Source organism: Pleurodeles waltl, chromosome 7 (genome assembly GCF_031143425.1).
Source record: "Pleurodeles waltl isolate 20211129_DDA chromosome 7, aPleWal1.hap1.20221129, whole genome shotgun sequence".
Taxonomy (NCBI): Eukaryota; Metazoa; Chordata; class Amphibia; order Caudata; family Salamandridae; genus Pleurodeles; species Pleurodeles waltl.
This window is the reverse complement of record NC_090446.1, coordinates 456,178,952-456,199,656: the sequence shown is the minus strand read 5'-3', so window position 1 is coordinate 456,199,656 and position 20,705 is coordinate 456,178,952. Positions and strand designations below refer to the sequence as shown.

General features: G+C 45.3%; 1 protein-coding gene across 2 annotated transcripts in view; it reads left to right on the top strand.

Annotated features, from left to right (window-relative positions):
• Positions 1-273: 273 nt before the first annotated feature.
• Positions 274-20,705, top strand: part of LOC138304183 (coronin-1A-like) — a 154,750-nt gene continuing 134,318 nt past the window's right edge. The window contains exons 1-2 of one of the 2 annotated variants that reach the window (XM_069244026.1): positions 274-369; positions 12,944-13,146. In XM_069244026.1, coding sequence (XP_069100127.1) covers positions 12,949-13,146 — 198 coding nt within the window. In that variant the 5' untranslated portion in view covers positions 274-369; positions 12,944-12,948. Of the gene's footprint in view, positions 370-541; positions 669-12,943; positions 13,147-20,705 lie in introns of those variants that run through there. The other variant, XM_069244025.1, reaches the window with a different exon arrangement.

Genomic DNA, 20,705 nt, shown 5'->3' with positions numbered 1-20,705 from the left:
CCTTATCAGTTCAGTGATTGCTTTAGCTCCGGTTGGTAATCAAGGAGCTCTGCGACTGGACCATATTCCTGCCTTATCTATGCTTCTATCTGGAGTCGGGGTGCTGGACTGCGCCTTTCCTATTCTGTCCCTATCCATGGTTCTGTCCTTGCGGCTGATCTCGTGCCTTGCTCAGATGCACGTCTATTGACAGGGATCGCTTTCGCTAAACTCCGCCCCCTCGTCTTAGCCACACCCCTCTGGCTGCAGTGGGTGTTCCTCGTCTTCGGCCAACCCAGGGCGGGCGTTGTCTCTGTCTTAAAGGCGCGTCCGCCCGCTTCATTCATTGTACAGCTGCAGGAAGGACCAAGAGGATCCGTGAGGTACCAGGTGAGCGGGGCAGAGGATGGAGGAATGGGGAGGCAGTGTGGGCTTACCAGATAAGGGAGACGGCGGACAGAGGTAATACAGAGACATGCTCTCTGACAAATGGTGAGATAGGGAGGCGTAGACAGACAAGGGAGGGTCGAGAGGAAGGGTGGGTTGGGAGGAGGGATAGAGAGAAGAGCACGGCATGGGCAGAAAAAGATGGAACGGATAGAAGAGGAAGGAGCGATGGAAGCAAGAGGGAGCGATGGCTGCGCTAATGGAGAGAGTGGTTTGAGGAATGGACGGAAGGCAAGAAAGAGGTGATGGGGAAAGTGGAAATGGAAAGGGTAATATGGGGAAGTAAGAAAGGCGGAAGAGTGATGAGGTGACAGAAGGATGGAGAAGGGATGAAGGTAAAGGGAGCGGAGAGAGTGATAGGAAGAAGGAAGATAGGGGCAGGGATGGGTAGTGAAGAGGGTGTCGGGAAGGGGGGGTGTTCGATAGATAACAGAGATGGTTAAAGATAGGGGTACAGAGGCTTCACAGTTGAGCATACAGTGTGCGCAGGAGCAGCAGAAACTGCGTGAAAGAGGGAAAGTGTCGAAGCTGGAGAGGATATGATGTCTTGGGGGCGTGGCAATGTTTGAGGTGCCCTCATTATGAGGCGCCCTCAGTTGCAGAAGGTGAGGGCCCATACATGTGTGTCAAAGGGCTCGCCGTGACTGGGCAAGGACCTTGGTCTGTGTGCGCTTGAAGAGTCTCCGTCTACGAGCAACCTCAGCCCATGTGCTACCTCCCACAGAGAGGTGTCTCAGATGGAGCCGACATGGGGTCTCAGTCACGCTGACGATGCTCATTATAAGACTGTGTAAGAGTCTCGCCAGGTCAGGTGTATTGAGTGAGCACGTGAGGCGAGCGAGTCCAGCACTCGTTTTTTTGCCTTCCTTAGTGAATTCCGGCGCCAATCTGGCCAAATGATGCCTTTCAAACCACTGTTTTCAAAGAATTTGTCCATCCTCCCGTCCACGTCATCCACCCACCGACCCACCCTTCCTTCTCTCCATCCATACTTCCGACCTTGGTCGATCCTTCTGTCCATTCACCCTTCCACCTGTCTCCCCTTACATCTGTACATGCATTCAATCTTTCTTTCCATCCATCCATGATCCATCTTTCTTCATGCACCCCTCTTTTCACCCCAGCTAACCATCTTTCGTGATTTTTCGTTGCATGTGTTCCCCAACTCCAAAGCTCTACCATGCTGTTCTTTTCCAGTGATCTCTATGAGCTTGTGCTTGAGTAACAGAGCAGTTAAAGTTATGGTTTAAAAGGTTTTATGCTATACATACTCCACAATGGCACTCACTGCACACATGACGCTGCTAAACTGTAGGGTTCCTGATGCCCATGGCTCACCCTATGTTTGGCATTGGTGGGCTCACTGATATGCGTGTCACTGGCCCAAGCAGCTAGTGTTTCACGTCGCAGCAAGCAAGTCTTTCGAAATGGTTCCCTTCTTCCTTCTCCTTTTTGTGAACTGGAGATAAGTATTGGTTAACACCGGGCCTGGGTGAGGGAGGGGGTGGAAGGACTGTACTAGCCAGTGAGCGAGGGGGCATCTGTTTTAAAAGCAATCTATGAGACTGGCCCCCCCACCCCAAGACAAGTCCGTTTTAAAGGTTAACTGGAGTTTCCTTTGTGTTTGATGTTATGCTCACATATGTACAATGCATCTCGCACCTTAGATGGGTTAAATCTTTCTAACACTGCCCAGATATGCTATGTTCAACCCGTTATACCAGATTAGCAATTTGTAAAGCTCTTGGTAAATCAGAATGCCCATGAAACATAGTCAAAGTTTGTCACAGTCCATTCTTAAACCTTATTTGCGAGACATGAACATATTCAAAATGCCCTTGAGCGTGGTCAACAGACCTCAAGTCAAATGGCAACCACATTAAAAACAGATACTAAGAAATATTAGGGTTCCACATACTTAGGATGGCCCGTAAACATAGGTAACATTTGTAAAGTCGATGGGACTCTACATTTAAAACTCTTCGTCATAAACCAAATTGCAAGATTCAGTATCACTAGCCCTTCAAGTGTACCCAAGGTTCCTCAAAGCAAGTAGATTTAATATTCAGAATCTGAATCAATGATACACAATCCGTACAATTTTGGACCCAGTGGGCCCAATTCACAGAAAGTCTCAAATGTATTCATGTACGCTTATGTCTATCTTTAGAGGATTTTTTTTACTGTTTACAAATTCCTAAAGAATTAGAGGAATATTTCTGGGATGTTCTAATTTTCCAAAATTGACAATGGTATTCAAAGGCATAGACCGTTTCATATGTCTAAAGGTACAGGTGTGCGTTTCCACATGCCAAAATATCATACTGAAGTGAATTTTCCCTTTTACAACTTTTTTGTATTTTCACAAGGGAATATTATTTCCTGTTGTTGAGTTACAGCTTTGTCCTTGCACCATCCTCATACCTCCCACATTCCCTCTTGTGTTGGATGAGAGGGTGTATTTTGTTCTGTACTAAGTCCCTCCCTGCTCACAGAAAACAGACTTTCTCCTGCCCTTGAGAGGAGTAGTTCTCCGATTGTTCCCGTAAGAAGTAGTTCTCCAATTGTTTCCGTACAGTACTGGTAACATTCAGTCAATAAATCAGGATTTATAAAGCACGGCTAATTACCCGATAGGACATCCACATGCTTGCAAGTTCGGGAGGCTTATTCGAACAGCTAGGTTTTGAGGGTCATTTGGAATTCCAGAAGGGATGTGATGGTCCGGAGGTGCGTGGGAAGGCTGTTCCAGGTTTTTACTGCAATGTGAGAGAAGGAGCATCCTCCACTTATTCTTCAGTAGATGTGGGGAGTATGGGCAAGAGACAGGGTGGCAGACCATAGTCTTCTCAATGGTTTGTGGAAGTTCAGGTGGTGGTTAATGTACATGAGACCTTTGTTGTATAGAGCCTCGTGTGCATGGGTCAGCAGCTTAAATAGGCATCTCTTTTGTACGGGAAGGCAGGGGAGTTGCCTGAGGTGGGGTATGATGTGCGTTCGTCAGGGAAGACCAAGGATGAGTCTGGCTGCCGCATTCTGTATGGTCTGAAGTATCTGTAGGAGATGTGCAGCGATTCCTACTTAGAGGGCATTGCTGTAGTCCAGTTGGCTGGTGATGAGGTCTGTCTCAGGGTGTGTCTCATGTGTAGGGGTAGCCACTTGAAGATCTTACTTAACATGCATAAAGTGAGGAAGCAGGTGGAGGAGACACGTTGATCTGTGATTTCATGGTGAGCCTGTTGTCAATGATGATTCCAAGGTTTCTGCAATGGTCGGAGGGAGTGGGTGCAGTCCCAGGTTTGATGACCACCAGGAGTCGTTCCATGTGCTGCTGCTATTGGCAAAGATCAGTACTTTCATCTTGTCTGTGTTCAACTGCAGGCAGTTGTTCTGCATCCAGTCAGCAACGCTTGTCACGCATCTGTGGAAGTTGGTTCTGGTGGCGGAGGGGTCGTCGGTGAGTGAGAGGATGAGTTGGGTGTTGTCTGTGCACAAAATTATGTTGACAGTGGAATCTGATGACGTTGGCCAGGTGGGTCATATATGCATTGAAGAGTGTGGGGCTAAGGGATGAGCCCTGGGGGGGCACAGCAGGTGATCTCCTTAGGTTCAGAGGTGAAAGGTGGGAGGTGGATCTTCTGCGTTCTTCTGGTGAGGAAAGAGGTGATCCATCTGAGCGCGTCCCCTTGGATGCCAATGTGGTGCAGTCTTTTAGTCAGCATGTGGTGGGACATGGTGTTGAAGGTTGCCAAGAGATCAAGGAGGATCAAAGCTGCTGTTTCTCCTTGGTCGAGGAGGGTTTGGATGTCAGTGACTGTGATCAGGGCAGTTTCGGTGCTCTGATTCCTGTGGAAGCCGGATTGGGAGGCGTCGAGTAGCTGGTTCTGTTCCAGGTATGACATGAGTTGCTTGTTCATGATCTTTTCCAGTACCTTCACTGGGAATGAGATCAGGGGGATGGGCCAGTAGTTTCTGGATTTGCTGGGGTGGCAAAGGTTTTTTTTGAGTAGTGGCCTGACTTCGGCTTGTTTCCAGACATCAGAAAATGTTGCAGTGATGATAGAAGTGTTGAGCAGGGTGGTGAGTTCCTTGCTGATCCTTTGGTTTCCAAGTTTGAAGATGTGGTGCATGCTTGGGTCTGTGGGAGCTCCCAAGTAGATGGATTCCATGGTGGAGGTGATGTCCTGGATAGAGAGGAGGAAGGTGTATCTCAACTACAGATGTCACCTAGGGCATAACTGTCATCTTTTCTCCATGGCTCAATGCTTAGTCAGCCTAAATGGCTTTTTTTTGTGTGTGTGGCCAGTCAAATCGCTGACATTCAACACTTTGTAAATGTGGCACTGCACAATTTTTTTGCCATTTGTTCAGAGTGGCGCAGCATATTTTACTGCACCTTGTACTGCTTCTATTAAACTGGGCCTTTGACTCTAGAGAAACTTTGGAAGTCCATGTGCTCATGTAATTTCAGTTTTCACATACATATTGCTTGATTCAAAGCCATTTTACATTTTGTATTCACATAATGTGAATTCACTAACGCAAATGTATTTAATCAGTAAAATGTATTAATATTAAGTGTGAGTAAACCTGCCTCCATTAATGGGGAGTGGGTTTCCAGGGTGGGGATGTCCAGATAAATAGTACATACTCACAAATTTATGATTTCATGGGTATTTACAAACGTTTTCTCTGCCATTCCCACAGTAACAATGACTAGAATGTTTTTCTCTGTCAAGGGCTGGAAAAAATACATTTCGAGGGTGAGACCGCCTCTTCCCCACCCGCCAAAAAAAACACTCATGCCAGGCAGCAGGTTTCTACACACGTGGACAAAATGTAGCAAGTGCACATGCACTCTTGATAAGCATTTATGCTGTCAAAAGTGTACACTATGTGCAACTATAGATTACAGCATCCCAGATGTTCTTGTGAAAATCTGTGAAAATTCGTTGGTCTACATTCGTAGTTGTAAATATACAGATGTAAATGCACACAATTCTTTTTGTGAATTAAGCCATCACAGTTTTTCAAAACGAATAGGTTCCATGCCATCATGTGTTTTTCAGGAACTGGTGCAGATGGGTCTCTCTATGGATACTAAAAATAAACAGGAAGTGATTAGGGAGCAAGTCCCTTTCCAGGGACCACATAAGGCATTTTAATCAAGGGATTATTTCAATAAACGTTTATATGGGGTACCAGTCGAGGAGATCTTGTCATCAAGTGTGGAATGGGACAAGGAAGGAGATGATGCTGTCATCAATACATGACCACTGTTCCCCGAGCCCTTACAGCCTCATGTGGTGGGGGAGTGGCAACAGCCGCCTTTAGCCCTTCACCAGCTGGGCACGGCTAGTTATAATCATTGAGAATAGTAATAACTACTAGCCATTGCCGATCAATATTTATGGGCTACGATCCTCGGGGGAGTTTGTTTCTGATTCGAAGAGCTCTCTGAGTAGAGCACCCCCCAGCACTATCTCCAAGCGGCAAAGAACAAGAAAGGGCCCGGCTTCTTAATGCGCCGCGTGCCAGTACAGTCAGGGCGTCCGCGGGCGGCTTCCTGCAGAGACAAACCACTCTTCTTTGCAGCCACCAGACTTCCTTTCAGCACATAAAAAAAGCTGGGGAGAGATTATGCAAGTTTTCACCTTTAACCAGAATCGCAGTTCTAAAATCAAACGTCCCCCGACGAGGACAAGCGAGAGTCCGCAAGTCTCCAATGACACAGCTGTTACAACGTCACGTGTAACGGGCGAAGGCCGCGATGAATTTAACCACGCGCAGATGTCTGCTACTACTGATGGACAGGGGGCATCATCTGGAGGTGATGATGTCACTAATGAGGCAGGTTATATTATCAATCGTGGACAGACCATATTATCATTAGGGATATCAGTCGATGACAACATAACCACGGCCATCAGTGGCGACATCCGATTCATTTCATCTAACATTGCAGAGTGATTTCGTAGCTATTGTTCGTCTTTAGCGGCTTGATGTCGCTAATGATGAAGAAAGGCTATGATGTCACTAATGATGGGCTGAGGGCTTGATGTTGCTATTGATGAAGAACGACTGTGGCGTCCCTAATTATGAGCAAAGATTTTAATATTGCTAATGATGACTTAAGGCTATAATGTCACTAATGATGCGCGAAGGATTTGATATCGCTAGTGATGAATGCTACAATGTTACTAATGATGAACGGAATTTATGATGTCAGCGATGAACGTTCATAACGTCACTAATGATGAACAAGTCTTAAAATTACTAACGACAGATAGAGTGCATGATTTTACTAACTATGGATGAGGATGTTACCTCACTAAAAATGAAGAAACGCTATGATATCACCGGTGCAGTAGAGAGGCTGTGATGTCACTAATGATCGACAGAGGTACAGCGCCGAGTACAATCCCACGTATGATTTCACTCAGAAAGGACAGAAAATATGATGTCATTAATGGTGACAAAGCAAAAACAACAAGTGATGGACGGAGTGCTGACAATGCAAACACTCACCCCCAGTCACAGATCTGGGTTTAATCCATCGTTATTTTGCTCACCATGCCACCCCAGTTTGGACCCAGCCATATGCAAATCAGTCTTGACCCTGTTCCTCATGGGAACAGTCCAGCCCGAACTGCCAAGCCAGGTCCTCACTGGACCGGAAACAAGCATCCTGGGACCGGTTTCGGGGTTTCACCCCTCATCATGGGAACAGTCCAGCCCGAACTGCCAAGCCAGGTCCTCACTGGACCGGAAACAAGCATCCTGGGACCGGTTTTGGGGTTTCACCCCTCATCAGCCAGGCTAGCTTGAATCCAGTGGCATGGGAAGCACGGGACCCACGTCTGGGCATACCCTTCCCACTTAAGGCGACAAAGCAAAAACAACAAGTGATGGACGGAATGCTGAACATTGTCAAACACTCACCCCCAGTCACAGATCTGGGTTTAATCCATCGTTTTTTTGCTCACCATGCCACCCCAGTTTGGACCCAGCCATATGCAAATCAGTCTTGACCCTGTTCCTCATGGGAACAGTCCAGCCCAAACTGCCAAGCCAGGTCCTCACTGGACCGGAAACAAGCATCCTGGGACCGGTTTCGGGGTTTCACCCCTCATCAGCCAGGCTAGCTTGAATCCAGTGGCATGGGAAGCACGGGACCCACGTCTGGGCATACCCTTCCCACTTAAGGCGACAAAGCAAAAACAACAAGTGATGGACGGAATGCTGAACGTTGTCAAACACTCACCCCCAGTCACAGATCTGGGTTTAATCCATCGTTTTTTTGCTCACCATGCCACCCCAGTTTGGACCCAGCCATATGCAAATCAGTCTTGACCCTGTTCCTCATGGGAACAGTCCAGCCCGAACTGCCAAGCCAGGTTCTCACTGGACCGGAAACAAGCATCCTGGGACCGGTTTCGGGGTTTCACCCCTCATCAGCCAGGCTAGCTTGAATCCAGTGGCATGGGAAGCACGGGACCCACGTCTGGGCATACCCTTCCCACTTAAGGCGACAAAGCAAAAACAACAAGTGATGGACGGAATGCTGAACATTGTCAAACACTCACCCCCAGTCACAGATCTGGGTTTAATCCATCGTTTTTTTGCTCACCATGCCACCCCAGTTTGGACCCAGCCATATGCAAATCAGTCTTGACCCTGTTCCTCATGGGAACAGTCCAGCCCGAACTGCCAAGCCAGGTCCTCACTGGACCGGAAACAAGCATCCTGGGACCGGTTTCAGGGTTTCACCCCTCATCAGCCAGGCTAGCTTGAATCCAGTGGCATGGGAAGCACGGGACCCACGTCTGGGCATACCCTTCCCACTTAAGGCGACAAAGCAAAAACAACAAGTGATGGACGGAATGCTGAACATTGTCAAACACTCACCCCCAGTCACAGATCTGGGTTTAATCCATCGTTTTTTTGCTCACCATGCCACCCCAGTTTGGACCCAGCCATATGCAAATCAGTCTTGACCCTGTTCCTCATGGGAACAGTCCAGTCCGAACTGCCAAGCCAGGTCCTCACTGGACCGGAAACAAGCATCCTGGGACCGGTTTCGGGGTTTCACCCCTCATCAGCCAGGCTAGCTTGAATCCAGTGTCATTAATGGTGGCCAGTGGATGTGATGTCACTAGCGGAGACTCACACCTATAATACCACTAATGCTGGACAGGATTATGATGTCACTTATGATGAACACAGATGATAATGCCACCAATGGTGGATCGAAGACATGTATGAGGTAAAGTGCCCACTGCTGTGCACTATAAGGATATCCCAAGAAACCACAGTTTCGTAACCATATAGAGGGAATGAGGCCAAGTTCCTTTCATGGAACTACAGGGTGACTCGCAATATATCTTTAACGTACAGCAAAGTCTTATAAGACAAGTCCATACTACCACCCATTCCGCAAACAGATTAAGGGGGTTATTACAACTTTGGAGGAGGTGTTAATCCGTCCCAAAAGTGACAGTAAAGTGACGGATATACCACCAGCCGTATTACGAGTTCCATTGGATATAATGGACTCGTAATACGGCTGGTGGTATATCCGTCACTTTACCGTCACTTTTGGGACGGATTAACACCTCCTCCAAAATTGTAATAACCCCCTAAATCCTTGTTGTTTTGCCCTTTTATACACAAGGAATAATAAGGTTGCAGACATGAAAAATAAAAGCAGAATCTGTAGTGCAGAATTTAATACACAATTTACGTTTACTAACTTGCTGCAAAAAAGATCTCAAAAAGTTTAAGTCAGGTTAAAGAGTGTTGCTTGGAATGTGTAAAAACATGCAGAGGTTGTATTTTATCCGGAATGACCTATCGTATGCAAACAATAAACTTGTTGCAATTATTTTCTTTCTGCTGTTCACTGTTCACTTTAGAAAATATAAGAAAGATGAGAATCCACTTCTTTTTCCACATATTGCAAGAGCTCATGTTTTATAATGTCTCTAATGATGAACAGAGGTTTTGATATGGCTGTAGGCAGAGATTATAGTTTACAATGCCACAAAGTGAGGAAAAAGGTTACAATGTTGTAAATGACAGACAGGAGTTATGCTGTCACTCGACAGAGATAATGATGTGACTAATGGAGGTCCCTTATGACATAAGGGACTTTGTAAGGATTTTGCAAGTGACTGAGGAGTTCCATAACCATATACAGGAACAAGGCTGAAGATTATAGTCCGGGAACTCCGAGGTGACATCTTTATTATGTATGCCAGCGGGTACTTTATCCTATATCATAGATTGTCAAATCATCACTTTTCCCCCACACCACTTAAAACCTTGGTCCATAGGTCTTTCAAATGAAAGAGCGAGCATGTTTGCAAACATAAAACAAAATAAACCCTCTGGTGCAAAATTAAACACATCAAAAACTGTAATCGCTTATAATAGTTGAGTTTTGACATCTTTTCTTTATAATAGGCGACTGGGTGCATCTCAAGTCGCCGATTATAAAGAAATTAGAGACTGGCATTTATACAGGGATTGCAGACTCCCATGTATTATAGAGATTATAATGTCATCTGTGCTGTAGGCGCTGGGTGATATTTAATGTTGACAGAGTTACAGGGGAAAACAGGGATTATGTTAGTGGTGTAGGAGCAACTAGACGATGTCACAAGATCCAAAACAACTATGACATAAACTGATATGAACTGCACATTTTTCGTTTGGAAATTAGGTCTTCTTGGAATATTAATGGCTGTTGTATGGCGTCAGTAAGAGGAAGAGTCACACAGATATACTATGTATTGTTCATAGACGCAAAAAGAGATGGGCTTATTACTAATTCGAGGCGTGCCCTGTCTGTTGTATTGAAGGGCTGGGGCACAGACAAAAACCTTTGTATAAAGTGGTTCTGAGATCTATACATGGAATTGAATCATTATGACACACAAAAGTAGTTGCTTACATATACACAGTGCTTAATTTTAGCCGGGTGCTGCAGGTGGGGCCTACCAGCAATTGTGTTTCCTCATCAGACTTTGACCTGAGAGTAATAGAGTGAAAATCACACAAGAGGGGCAGAGGAGGAACAGAAGGTAAAAAACAGAAACAAAGAAATAAATCAGGGATAAATAGGAACCTGAAAGAGTTAGATAAAGGGGAAGAAAGTATCTGGTGGTTGATGCAAAATACACAAGAAAGAATTAAAACTACACAGCCTTGGTATTTCCCTACCTCCAAAACCTGATAGCACCAGCTGCGAGATTCTAAGCCAAACTTTGGACACCAGCACTTATTCTTTCAAAATTTAAGCACTATATATGTAATCATACAGACACATATGTATGTCTTGAGCCTGGCAATTTATGAATGGAACCCATAAATGTAGTTGTTTATATGAACAAATACATTTGTGTACCTAATCAATGCAACTGTAAAGCTGGTCCATGCACAAATATGCATACATTGTTGACACAGGATTCTCCCCTCCTTGTTGTATAGCCCATTTCGGATTTTTGGCTCAGGCATCTTGTTACTTCACCATGCATGTAGAGGCCTCGATATGTCCTTTGAAAAAAGTACATCCTGCTTTTGTGACCCAGAGGGCTCACCAAGCATGCCCTCTTTGACTGACAGAGGACCACCTCCCTGTTGTGGGTTTAGTATACAGAGCAATGGTGGTAGTCTAGCATGTTTTGTGAATCGGTTGTTGTGACCAGACCTTTTTATCTGTGTCTTCGGAATGCGGGCCTACTGGCCCACTTATGTAAAGTTCTGCTTCAATGTGCTTTTCCAGTTCCTAGTGTTGACATCGCAACAATTTCAAATGTATGTAGTGCTTGCTGTGTATTTAGAATGCATGGTACGTACATGTTGTGTGTCAGCGAGAGGTAGGGAGGCCTGTGGGATTCATTTCAGGTCAGGTGCAGAAACCTCATATTTCATTATGCCTCTGTTTTGGATGCTCCACGTTGGAGATTACCCTGTTTTGAAAAGCATCACTCTATACAAAGATTGTGCTTGGAAAGCAGCCTGGAAAGGACACTTGAACCAACCCACACTGTTTTTATAGTTTCAGACAGTGGATATACATCTGCTGTTTGGTGTATGAAAATGGGACCTCACTACCCCACTTGCTGGTCCAGTTTCGAAGTTCTCTATGGCTAAGGAAAGGAGTGCTCCACAGAGCACCCACATAACTGCTGTGAAATGAGAGCTGGTGTGTGCTTGATAGCCAGCTTTCCAGAGGCAGAGGAACACCATGAGAGTCTGGTTCCCTGGCTGGAAGAGCTGTGCACCTGTCCTGAAGAGTTTAGAAGCCTGCCCTGCCTTCTGAGAGAGGAAAGAGCCTGCCCAGGCTGCAGGAGGAGGGTCGTACCAGGAGGAGTAAGGCGTATCATGCCCACTGTCTTTGTGGGGCATCTGAGTTAAACTAGGGAGACTGATCTGAGGACCTCAGCGTTTGTGTGCCTGCAGTCTCCCCACACAGGCTCCTGGCAGGAAGCTCGTTTATTACAACCACGAATACCAAAGCCTGGTCAGGACTGTGATTCTGTGTTAGAGTAATCAGCCTGGGTGTGGCTGCGACAGCCATGAGAAATTGGCCTGTGCATGGTCACAGCTGCCCAGATTGATAAACCTATCTGTGATTGCGGCTGCCCAGAGTGATCAGCCTGTGATTGATCAAGGCTGCACAGAGTGAAGGGCCTGTCCTTGGCTGCAAATGCTGGTGCTGTGGCCAGTTGAGAGGGGCTGATTATAGTAACAGAATTTAACTTTGCCCTGTCTTCGAGTTATTACATTTAAACTTTGCCCTGTTTTTTAAAATTAAATTTCAACATTAAACTGTTGTATTATTACTAGAGTTGAGCTTAACCCTGTTTTTCTAGAGACAATATTGGCAAATAATCCTAACATATTAGATATACACGTTGCCCTATTTCCATATTCTAAGAATATACGTTTACTGTGTCATTTGTATTTTTAGATTTGAACTTGAACAGGGATGGGCATCCGTTTTTGGCAAAATATGACATAGATGAAGTCTGCCATTCCATCATTTCACTGGTCAATAGATGTTCTATTTGCCTTGTACTTAAATTATTAGATTTAAAATTGTGGCCTGTGCTTGTAATATTGGATTTGAATTTTCACCTGGATACATATTGATAGATCTTGAACTTTGTCCAACTCTTTTGTTAACTTTCTTGTATCATTATATTCAAACTTAGCCTATCTCATGCTTTTTTGATTTTGCAAATATTAGTATTGTTATATTTCAACTTTGCAATGAACTTGTACTCTGAGGTCTGCAATTCGAAATGTCTGTATAAAATTACATTTGAACATGGCACTATTTTCATGGTATTTCAATCTCCAAGTACTAGGATAAAATGTTGTTCTGTCCTCAGATAACGAGATATGCACTTAAAATGGCATAAAACCATATATAATGCAACAGATTGAATTTATGAATTTCATGAATTTAATAAAGAACTTATTTGTTAATGTCTTCTTCTTTCCACAGCCACGATGAGCCGGAAGGTTGTGCGCACAAGTAAGTTCCGCCATGTGTATGGGCAAGCAGTAAAGGCTGACCAGTGCTATGACGACATCAGGATCTCACAGACGACGTGGGACAGTAACTTCTGTACCGTTAACCCAAAGTTTGTGGCCATGATTGTTGAAGCTAGTGGCGGAGGAGCCTTTATGGTCTTACCATTGTCAAAGGTAAGAGAGATGGGTTCAACCCCATACTTAATTGTGTCCTACCCAATAATGCAGGACATTAGCGTTTGTATTTAGTGAGAAACCTACCCCATACCAGCAGATTGTCCTTTTGCAGCTTCTCTGGCTATTATTGATCTTTGCTCTAGCGTAGAAGATATTTGGCTAAGAAATGATTGTGCAAACATTGCAAATCATTATTTTTGTCACACATAAAGCAGTGAAACAAGCAAGTTCACTTAGCTTCCGGTACTACTTAATGATAACCAGAAGGCTATCATTCCATGATCTATAACAAAACTGTAGATTCATGCACAGACGTGTATCAAGAAGCAAAGTAAATGATAAAATACCCACATTGGGCACAAAAGGTATGAGAAAAAGATCTTAGGAATCTTAGGATCTTAGTTACCTTAGGAATTAGATTGTAAGGGCTTGCAGTCAGCAAAGGATATTTTCAGGATTGTGGGTTAGTACCCTAACATTCATTGATTGCAAATGGTCAGTGATATCCACCATATTTTAGATCCACATCCCCGGGCAGGAAAATAGCAGACAAATGGAGGTGTGGAGTTCTGCTTCAATACATAGACTGAAATAGGTTTTATTGTGCCCCCTCTTGACATTAGCTAACAAATGACTTTATGAAAACCAAAGTGGTCCATGAAAACTTCGAGTATCCCACACAGTAGGAGTAGTCGGCCGGTGGCCTACCAAAATGGCCTGCAAATAAACACCATTTGGATTACCTGAACAACTTTCAGTCAGATTGGCTGAAACAACTGATTTGTTTGCCAATCTGATTGGCTGCCATTTGGCAAATCACAAATTGATCCTGTGTTCATGCACTTCTGATTGTCTTCTGTACTGTCCTTCTTGGACCTGTTTTGTAGATTCTCCTAGGCACAATAGGAATCAGTTGCATGGGCTGCCTAGTTCAAGCAGAGTGAGCGGCCAATTAAAACAGAAATAAACTGTGGAAATCTCTTCTGTTCTTCATTTTAAGCCAGTAGGCTAGCCAGAGGGAAAAGAGGGACAGTCTTCCTGTCTTTCAACTCACATAAATGTGGAACATTCAGATCTACCTTTGCAGAATACATCTACCTTGCTATAGCTGTATACAAACTGTTATTTAATGAGTAGAAAAAGTTTTTATGGGTTACCTTGTCTCCCTAGAGCAGTAGAGCAGGACCGTTGGCCCGCTACGATTTATCTTTTTAGAGATTTCACTTAATGTGATAATGGACAGAAAGATGCTGTCCACTAATATCTTGAGGCACTTGACCATTATAGACTGGAGGTGGTTGTCTGGCAAAATGCTAGATGGCCATACCCAAATATCCATGTCTGGGTCACCAATACTGAGATACCTAAAAATTGGTTAAAAACGTCATGAGTGGACACAAATCCCCTGCACATACATGTGCTAAAGGCAAAAAATAAAAGAGGTGTTTAGTGAATTTGCCATCCCAGAAGACCAAATCCACACTTTCAAAGACACAGTAATTCTGCAACGTCCTGGAAGCCAAGGATCACGACTATCTCTTCTGAGGGTTCACTAACCTCAGGTTAAAATAAAGAGCTAGCGTATTGACCTACAATTATGTATGTGCTTCTTGGCCTGCCTATTTTCAAAGACAGGTCTAAGATGGCATAGAACTTTTGTTACACTAAATCACGCACCTTGCCTCAATCATGCTCAGGACCTGAACATACTATATGGAACAACATCTCCAGAGCCATTAGGTTATAACCTTCATTCTCATCTTTTAACAAGCATTGGCTAAGCCAGTCTGTCTCACTTTGCCAATATTAAACAAGTGATATGGTTGGTTTTGAAAATATATGCCAAGCCATATTAAAAGCATGGAGAATTCTATACTTTCAAGATGGCTTCCATACTGCATGACATAACATGTGTCATCACATCGTGTTTGAAGATACACAAATCAGTGTTTTTTTATTTTATTTTAAATGTAGAAGATAATGATCAAATACTCTCAAGATGGGTCCCACATTGCATAATGTGATGCAATGATGTTACCTCACGCAATGTGGCACCCATCTTGAGAGTATAAAAAACAATGAGTTTTAATGTTTTCTATACTCTTAACATGGCCGGACTCAACTTCTCACATTGGGAAAGTCAATACTGATACCATCATGGTCAGTTAGGGTTGTTTACTGTAGCAGGGCATAATCCTGGCCATCACCAAGGACACCATCAGACACCTGGAGCAGCGCACAGGAGCATCAGGGTGGAGGGTGGTGGAGGAGATCCAAGGAAAGGTTGATATCCAGGACATCAACAAGGCCATAATTTAGCACCTGGCATGCTGCTGCGAAGTTTCAGGTGGGAGGGGAGAGATGAGTTGAGTCAGAGGGGAATAAAGTAAAGAGCACCAGCACACTCTAAAGACCAACACATGCTCTCCCATTACGAGCTAAACAAGAAATCAAAAAAGAAAAAACATAATTCCATGACATCAGCAACATAATGCTGCCCTCTAACCAATCAACAGTAAGGGTAATCAAGCTATACTCCAGAGGAGACACAAACATAGACTACATAAGGAGCAGGGAAGTGTGACTGACTGGAAATAATGAGAAGGGCTGACATAAAGCCCACTCTGTGTAGTTCGTATACAGTGTTTTTTTGGCACAATCAGAGCTGTCTGTAGCAAGATCGAAAAAAATGTAGTGATTGCCTGGTGCTTTTATATTTTTCAGGGAGACATGCTTGTTGTGCAAGTCCATATTTGGGGAGATAGATAGGATGTCAACTCCTTTGATTTAACTCGTTCTCATCCCAGCAAAAAGATGCTCACACTTAAGCTTCCCTTTGAAGAAGGGTATTTGGTCCTCCCTGACTTTGAGTGCTACAATTTGGCCTCTCAATGGCAACATTTACTCATATGGCTAGATGATTGCTCCATTGTGAGAAACTTCTGTTGTTTGGTTACCATGGCGGTGTTCCCCTAAAGTAATAATATCAGTGCATGACACCGCGCAGGCCTAAGCTGGATATTTCTTATCTGCACCTGTTGAGGTCCTTGATATGGGGCATGCGGGAAATTGGGTTACTGGTGAAACCCTACTCAAGCAGCAGCCACAATTTCTGACAGGGTGAAGTCATAAATAAATCCCATATTAACATGTGCTTAACACTCTGGTAGCTTGAAACAAAGCTGTCAAGTTTAACATGGAGGCAATGTGTAAAGTATGTATGCAGCACTTCAAACAGTAATAAAACGAAAGCACAACACAAGAAAAATCCACCACCAATTTAGAAAAAATAAGTGAAATTTGATAAAGTATCTGAGCTCAACACAACAAAAATCCAGTCAGCAGAATCACATGCAATATTAAATATTTGAGAGAAAATAGTGCTTAGAAATTGAAAGCGCCAAATGAAGTTATCTGTTCATGCCGGACCATGACAAAGTCACAAGTTCAGGCCAACCGCGATGGAGCACAGGCTGGTTACAGGAACCAGGTTAGGCCTGCTGATTAAAGTACCTTTAGTCCTGGTTGCGGATTGTTGCAAGATCTTGTACAACAGCAGTTCAGAGGAAGTTGCAGGGCTGTGATGCGGAGTCCTGTGTCATCAAGGATGACGTCAACGTGAGGCTTGCGAAGCAAAGTTCTGCCTCCAAGCTAAGTCGCGCACCAGCAGATCCGAAGAAAGCGCGGGCAGAGCTGCGAAGTCCTGCATTGTAGTCAAGGATCTTAGACAAGGGGCTAGTGGTATGAAGGCCTGCGTTGAGGATACGTCTCACAGATGTGGTTCCTGAGTAGTCTATGGGCTGTGATGCAAGATCCGTCTTTGGGGATGTGTCATGCTGCAGCATTTCTGACGCAATGCTGTGAGGAGATGTATCACACTGTGCTGGGTTTACCCAGAGGACCACAACTGAGCTGGCTGAGCCTCTTCAGGTCCACTTCCAAGGGCCCAGGACTGGGGTGGCACTAGTTAGAAGGCAAGACTCACAGCAAGTAGAGTCCATGTGGAAGTTTCAAAGTTGGTGGAGCCTTGTCTGTACCTGAGGCTCTGATCAGGAGGCCAGACAGCTACACCTTGGAGTCACTCTGGGGGTCCTGGGATCAAGATGCAGGTCCAGCCCTTTTACTCAGGCAGCAGGGCAGCGAAGTAGCAGTCCTTCTTGCAGAGCAACACAGCAGTCCTTCCAGGTATTGTACAGGTCCAGAGTTGTACTGGAAGGATAGGGCAGAGGGTCCATTAGCTATACCTGGTACCCACTTTGAAGTAGAAGAGAGTTCTGGAAGTTAGGCTTCCAGCATCAGAGGTGTTTGGAGTTTTCTGCCTATCTGCTATAGCCCCAGCTTGTCTGTGATCACAAAAGACTAGTGTCAAAACTCTTTGTGAATATGCTGAGTAGCGCATTTGGGATGTGCATGTGTTGTAAGTAACCGCTCCTCCCACCCATCAATTCAGAGATGGCCCATTCTGCCAGCTCCTATTCCCCTTTGTCTCACAGTCTGGGAGCAATACACAAAAACCTAGTCATGTGACCCAGGATACAGACTGCAGGCACCAAATGGTTGGGACAACAAAATGCCAACTTTCTAAAAGTGGCATTTTCAGAAGTGTGACTTAAAATCCGACTTTACCATTGAAGAAAGTTTTAAATTACAATCCTCTAGACATCATAATCAATATTCCACCCTGCTCCCAATTGAAAGTTAACACTTATTAAGAAAAATAAGTTGACTCAATGCTATCCTATTCGAGAGACAGGCCTTGCAGTAGTGAACAATAAGCATAAGAGTTTTTCACTTCCTGGACAGCTAAAAGTGAAATGTGCATGTCTAACTTTTTAAATACACTGCACCTTGTCCTGTGGGCAGTGTAGAGACTCGAAAGGCAAGGCTTATGTGTGGCTGAAAGACCGCATCGTAGATTAGTGGCGACAGCCACGAAGGGCTTCACCTGCGCCGGATACAGGAGGGATGCAGTAACTGAATCGAACCCTGGTGTATGGCCCAGGCTGCAGAGACGGTGAGTCATGGAGGTGTGTAATGGAATCCCCTCTGCTGGACAGGAATAGTGGGTCCTAGAGCCTCCCTCAATGCTGATCAGCGAGACAGAGGGCGGCAGGCCTCAAGGTTTGACATTGCACACAGAAGGGTCCGCTGCCGCATACAACCAGTATCTCCTCCCACCTTTGGCCCGGCTTGAACAGGCGGCCATGTTGGGCACTCATCTCAGACCCCGGTGGCTTTAGAGGCCTAGTTGGGCCGAAAAAACTGAAGGCTTCCCGGGGTTAAGAGCTGTGGTAGAACCCAGCGGTAGATGGCCAGAAAGCAGAAGGTCTGGGGCTGCTACAGTTGCTTGCCGCAGATTTTTGCTAGAAGACCCAGGCCCCGGGGGAGATGGTCTAGCTGAGAACTCCATGTGAACCCCTGCTCAAGCCAGAATACGTCAGCACGCCACTACTCCCTGAACCCTGCTTCAGCTACAAGCCTGCTGCATATTGAAGGGACCTGGATAGAGATTGCTGAGACTTGGGCCTGAGACTAACCTTTTGATACCAGTGAATCCCTGAGAATAATGCTGTAGATCATGGATTGCTGACCCACCCTTCCTAAACAGCGGACACCCCACTGATGATCTGCACCACAAGCACTGGCTGCTCTGACCTCTTGAGGTGACCCCACGTTTAATCAGGAGTTACGCCCGCAGCATTGGCAGCGCTTCAGGGATGTACCATCTGAGCTGAGGTGATCCCCTAACTGGGCCATACTTGGGGCGATAGAGCCCTCGGATGCAAAGCAGTAGCCACACTTCCCAACAGTTTAGTCACCCCAGGATCTCACATACCACCTCATTGGCATTGCTAGATATACCAGACCAGTGTCATCAGAAACACCTTCTGGATACGCAGTGGTTAGGGGTTCCCCTCTCTTGTGGGGTGAGCCCTGAAGAACAAGAGAGAAATGGCAACCGGTCGGGGCAAGAAGGACCGAACATTGAAAGAGATGCTCACTAAACCCCCCAGGATTACAGACTACTGAACCCACTCCTCCCCCAGGTACGGGCATCGTAACGGCCCCTGGTGAGATGAACGCGCAGGTCACCCGGCCCTTTCTGGAGCCCCCGTTTGCTTCACTCAGAGATGACCTATAGACCCTAAAGAAAGACCTCTCTGAGGATCTCAAAGAAGTCTGCCACAACCTGGATGGCTTGGGTGACCGTGTTTTCTCATTGGAAGATCCCAAAATCAGCCGGGATGAGGAGCAGTTGCAGTAAGAAATCATCCACCACCTGAATCATCACCTAGACCTGCAAGCCCATGCCGAAGATTAAAAAAATCGCTCATGGCGGAGCAACATATGGATAAAAGGTGTATCATCCGGGGCTGAAGGAGCTGATAAATCTCGGGTTGTTGTAGAACTTTTTAGATCAATTCTGGAGGAGTCCACCAAGTTAGAAATTAAGCTGGACAGAGCGCATAGAGTGGGCCCCAAGAGACCGGACATTGCCACTCATGTGGACATTCTGGTGTGTGTCCACGATTTTCAACCAAAGGAACATATCCTCCAGACAGCCAGAGACAAACAACAATACAGATTAAAAGAATCAAACAAACCTATGCTTTAGCAAGACCTAGTGGCCTGTATGCTTCACAAACGTAGATAATCTAGTCACAACCCACCTGAGAAAAGAAGGAGTGACATACTTATGGGGCCACCCCTTAAGACTGCTCTTTCGATGATAAGGTAAAAGCCACCAACTCCGCTCCCTTAAAGAAGCCTGTCAACTCCTGGGGATAGACAATGACCCACCAAAACGGTCCCAAACAAGCCAACATGAATGTGAAGCCTGCAGGTGTCAAAGATGGTGGAATGCGAGGGCACCATCCTGAGGCCTCCGCTGTGGTCCAGCGACTATGGCAAATGAACAACAGGCAATACTAGAGGCTTTCTCCGGGAACTCATCAGGTAGTGCCATGCCGTGAATAAAGCCGTGAGCCTCCACATTTATTGCTTTGGGTGGGGGGTTGGCGGGTGATGGAGCTACGGTGTCTCGAAGTTGCTCTACGCCCCTTTTTCCAGTTGGGCGATATGCCCTAGCCACTGCCTAGATTGGACAATGACACATTTAATGTTAATTTTTGTTGTTTCCAATTTTGTTGTTTTGCATTTTTTGTTCATGTGGGGGAACATACACAGGGCGGTCACACATTACCATGATAACACCCTTGTAGATGGTTTTGTCTTATCTCATACCCCAAAATACTTTACTCCACGACCTTTCACCTCTAATGTGAACACACAGAGCCTCAATCTCCAACCTAGTGCACTATAACCTACAGATTCTAACCCTGAATGTGAAGGGTCTCAATAATTCTGTCAAACATCGGGCTATACTCTCTTATTTGAAACACTCTGGGGCACACATCTGCCTATTCCAAGAGACACACCTTTTGGTCAGTGACTGGCATAGAATGGGATCTCGGGCCTTTACACATCAGTTCTTCTCCTCCAGCTACTCCAAGACTGCAGGGGTAGAGATTCTGGTGTCCAGTTCTTTCCAAGGC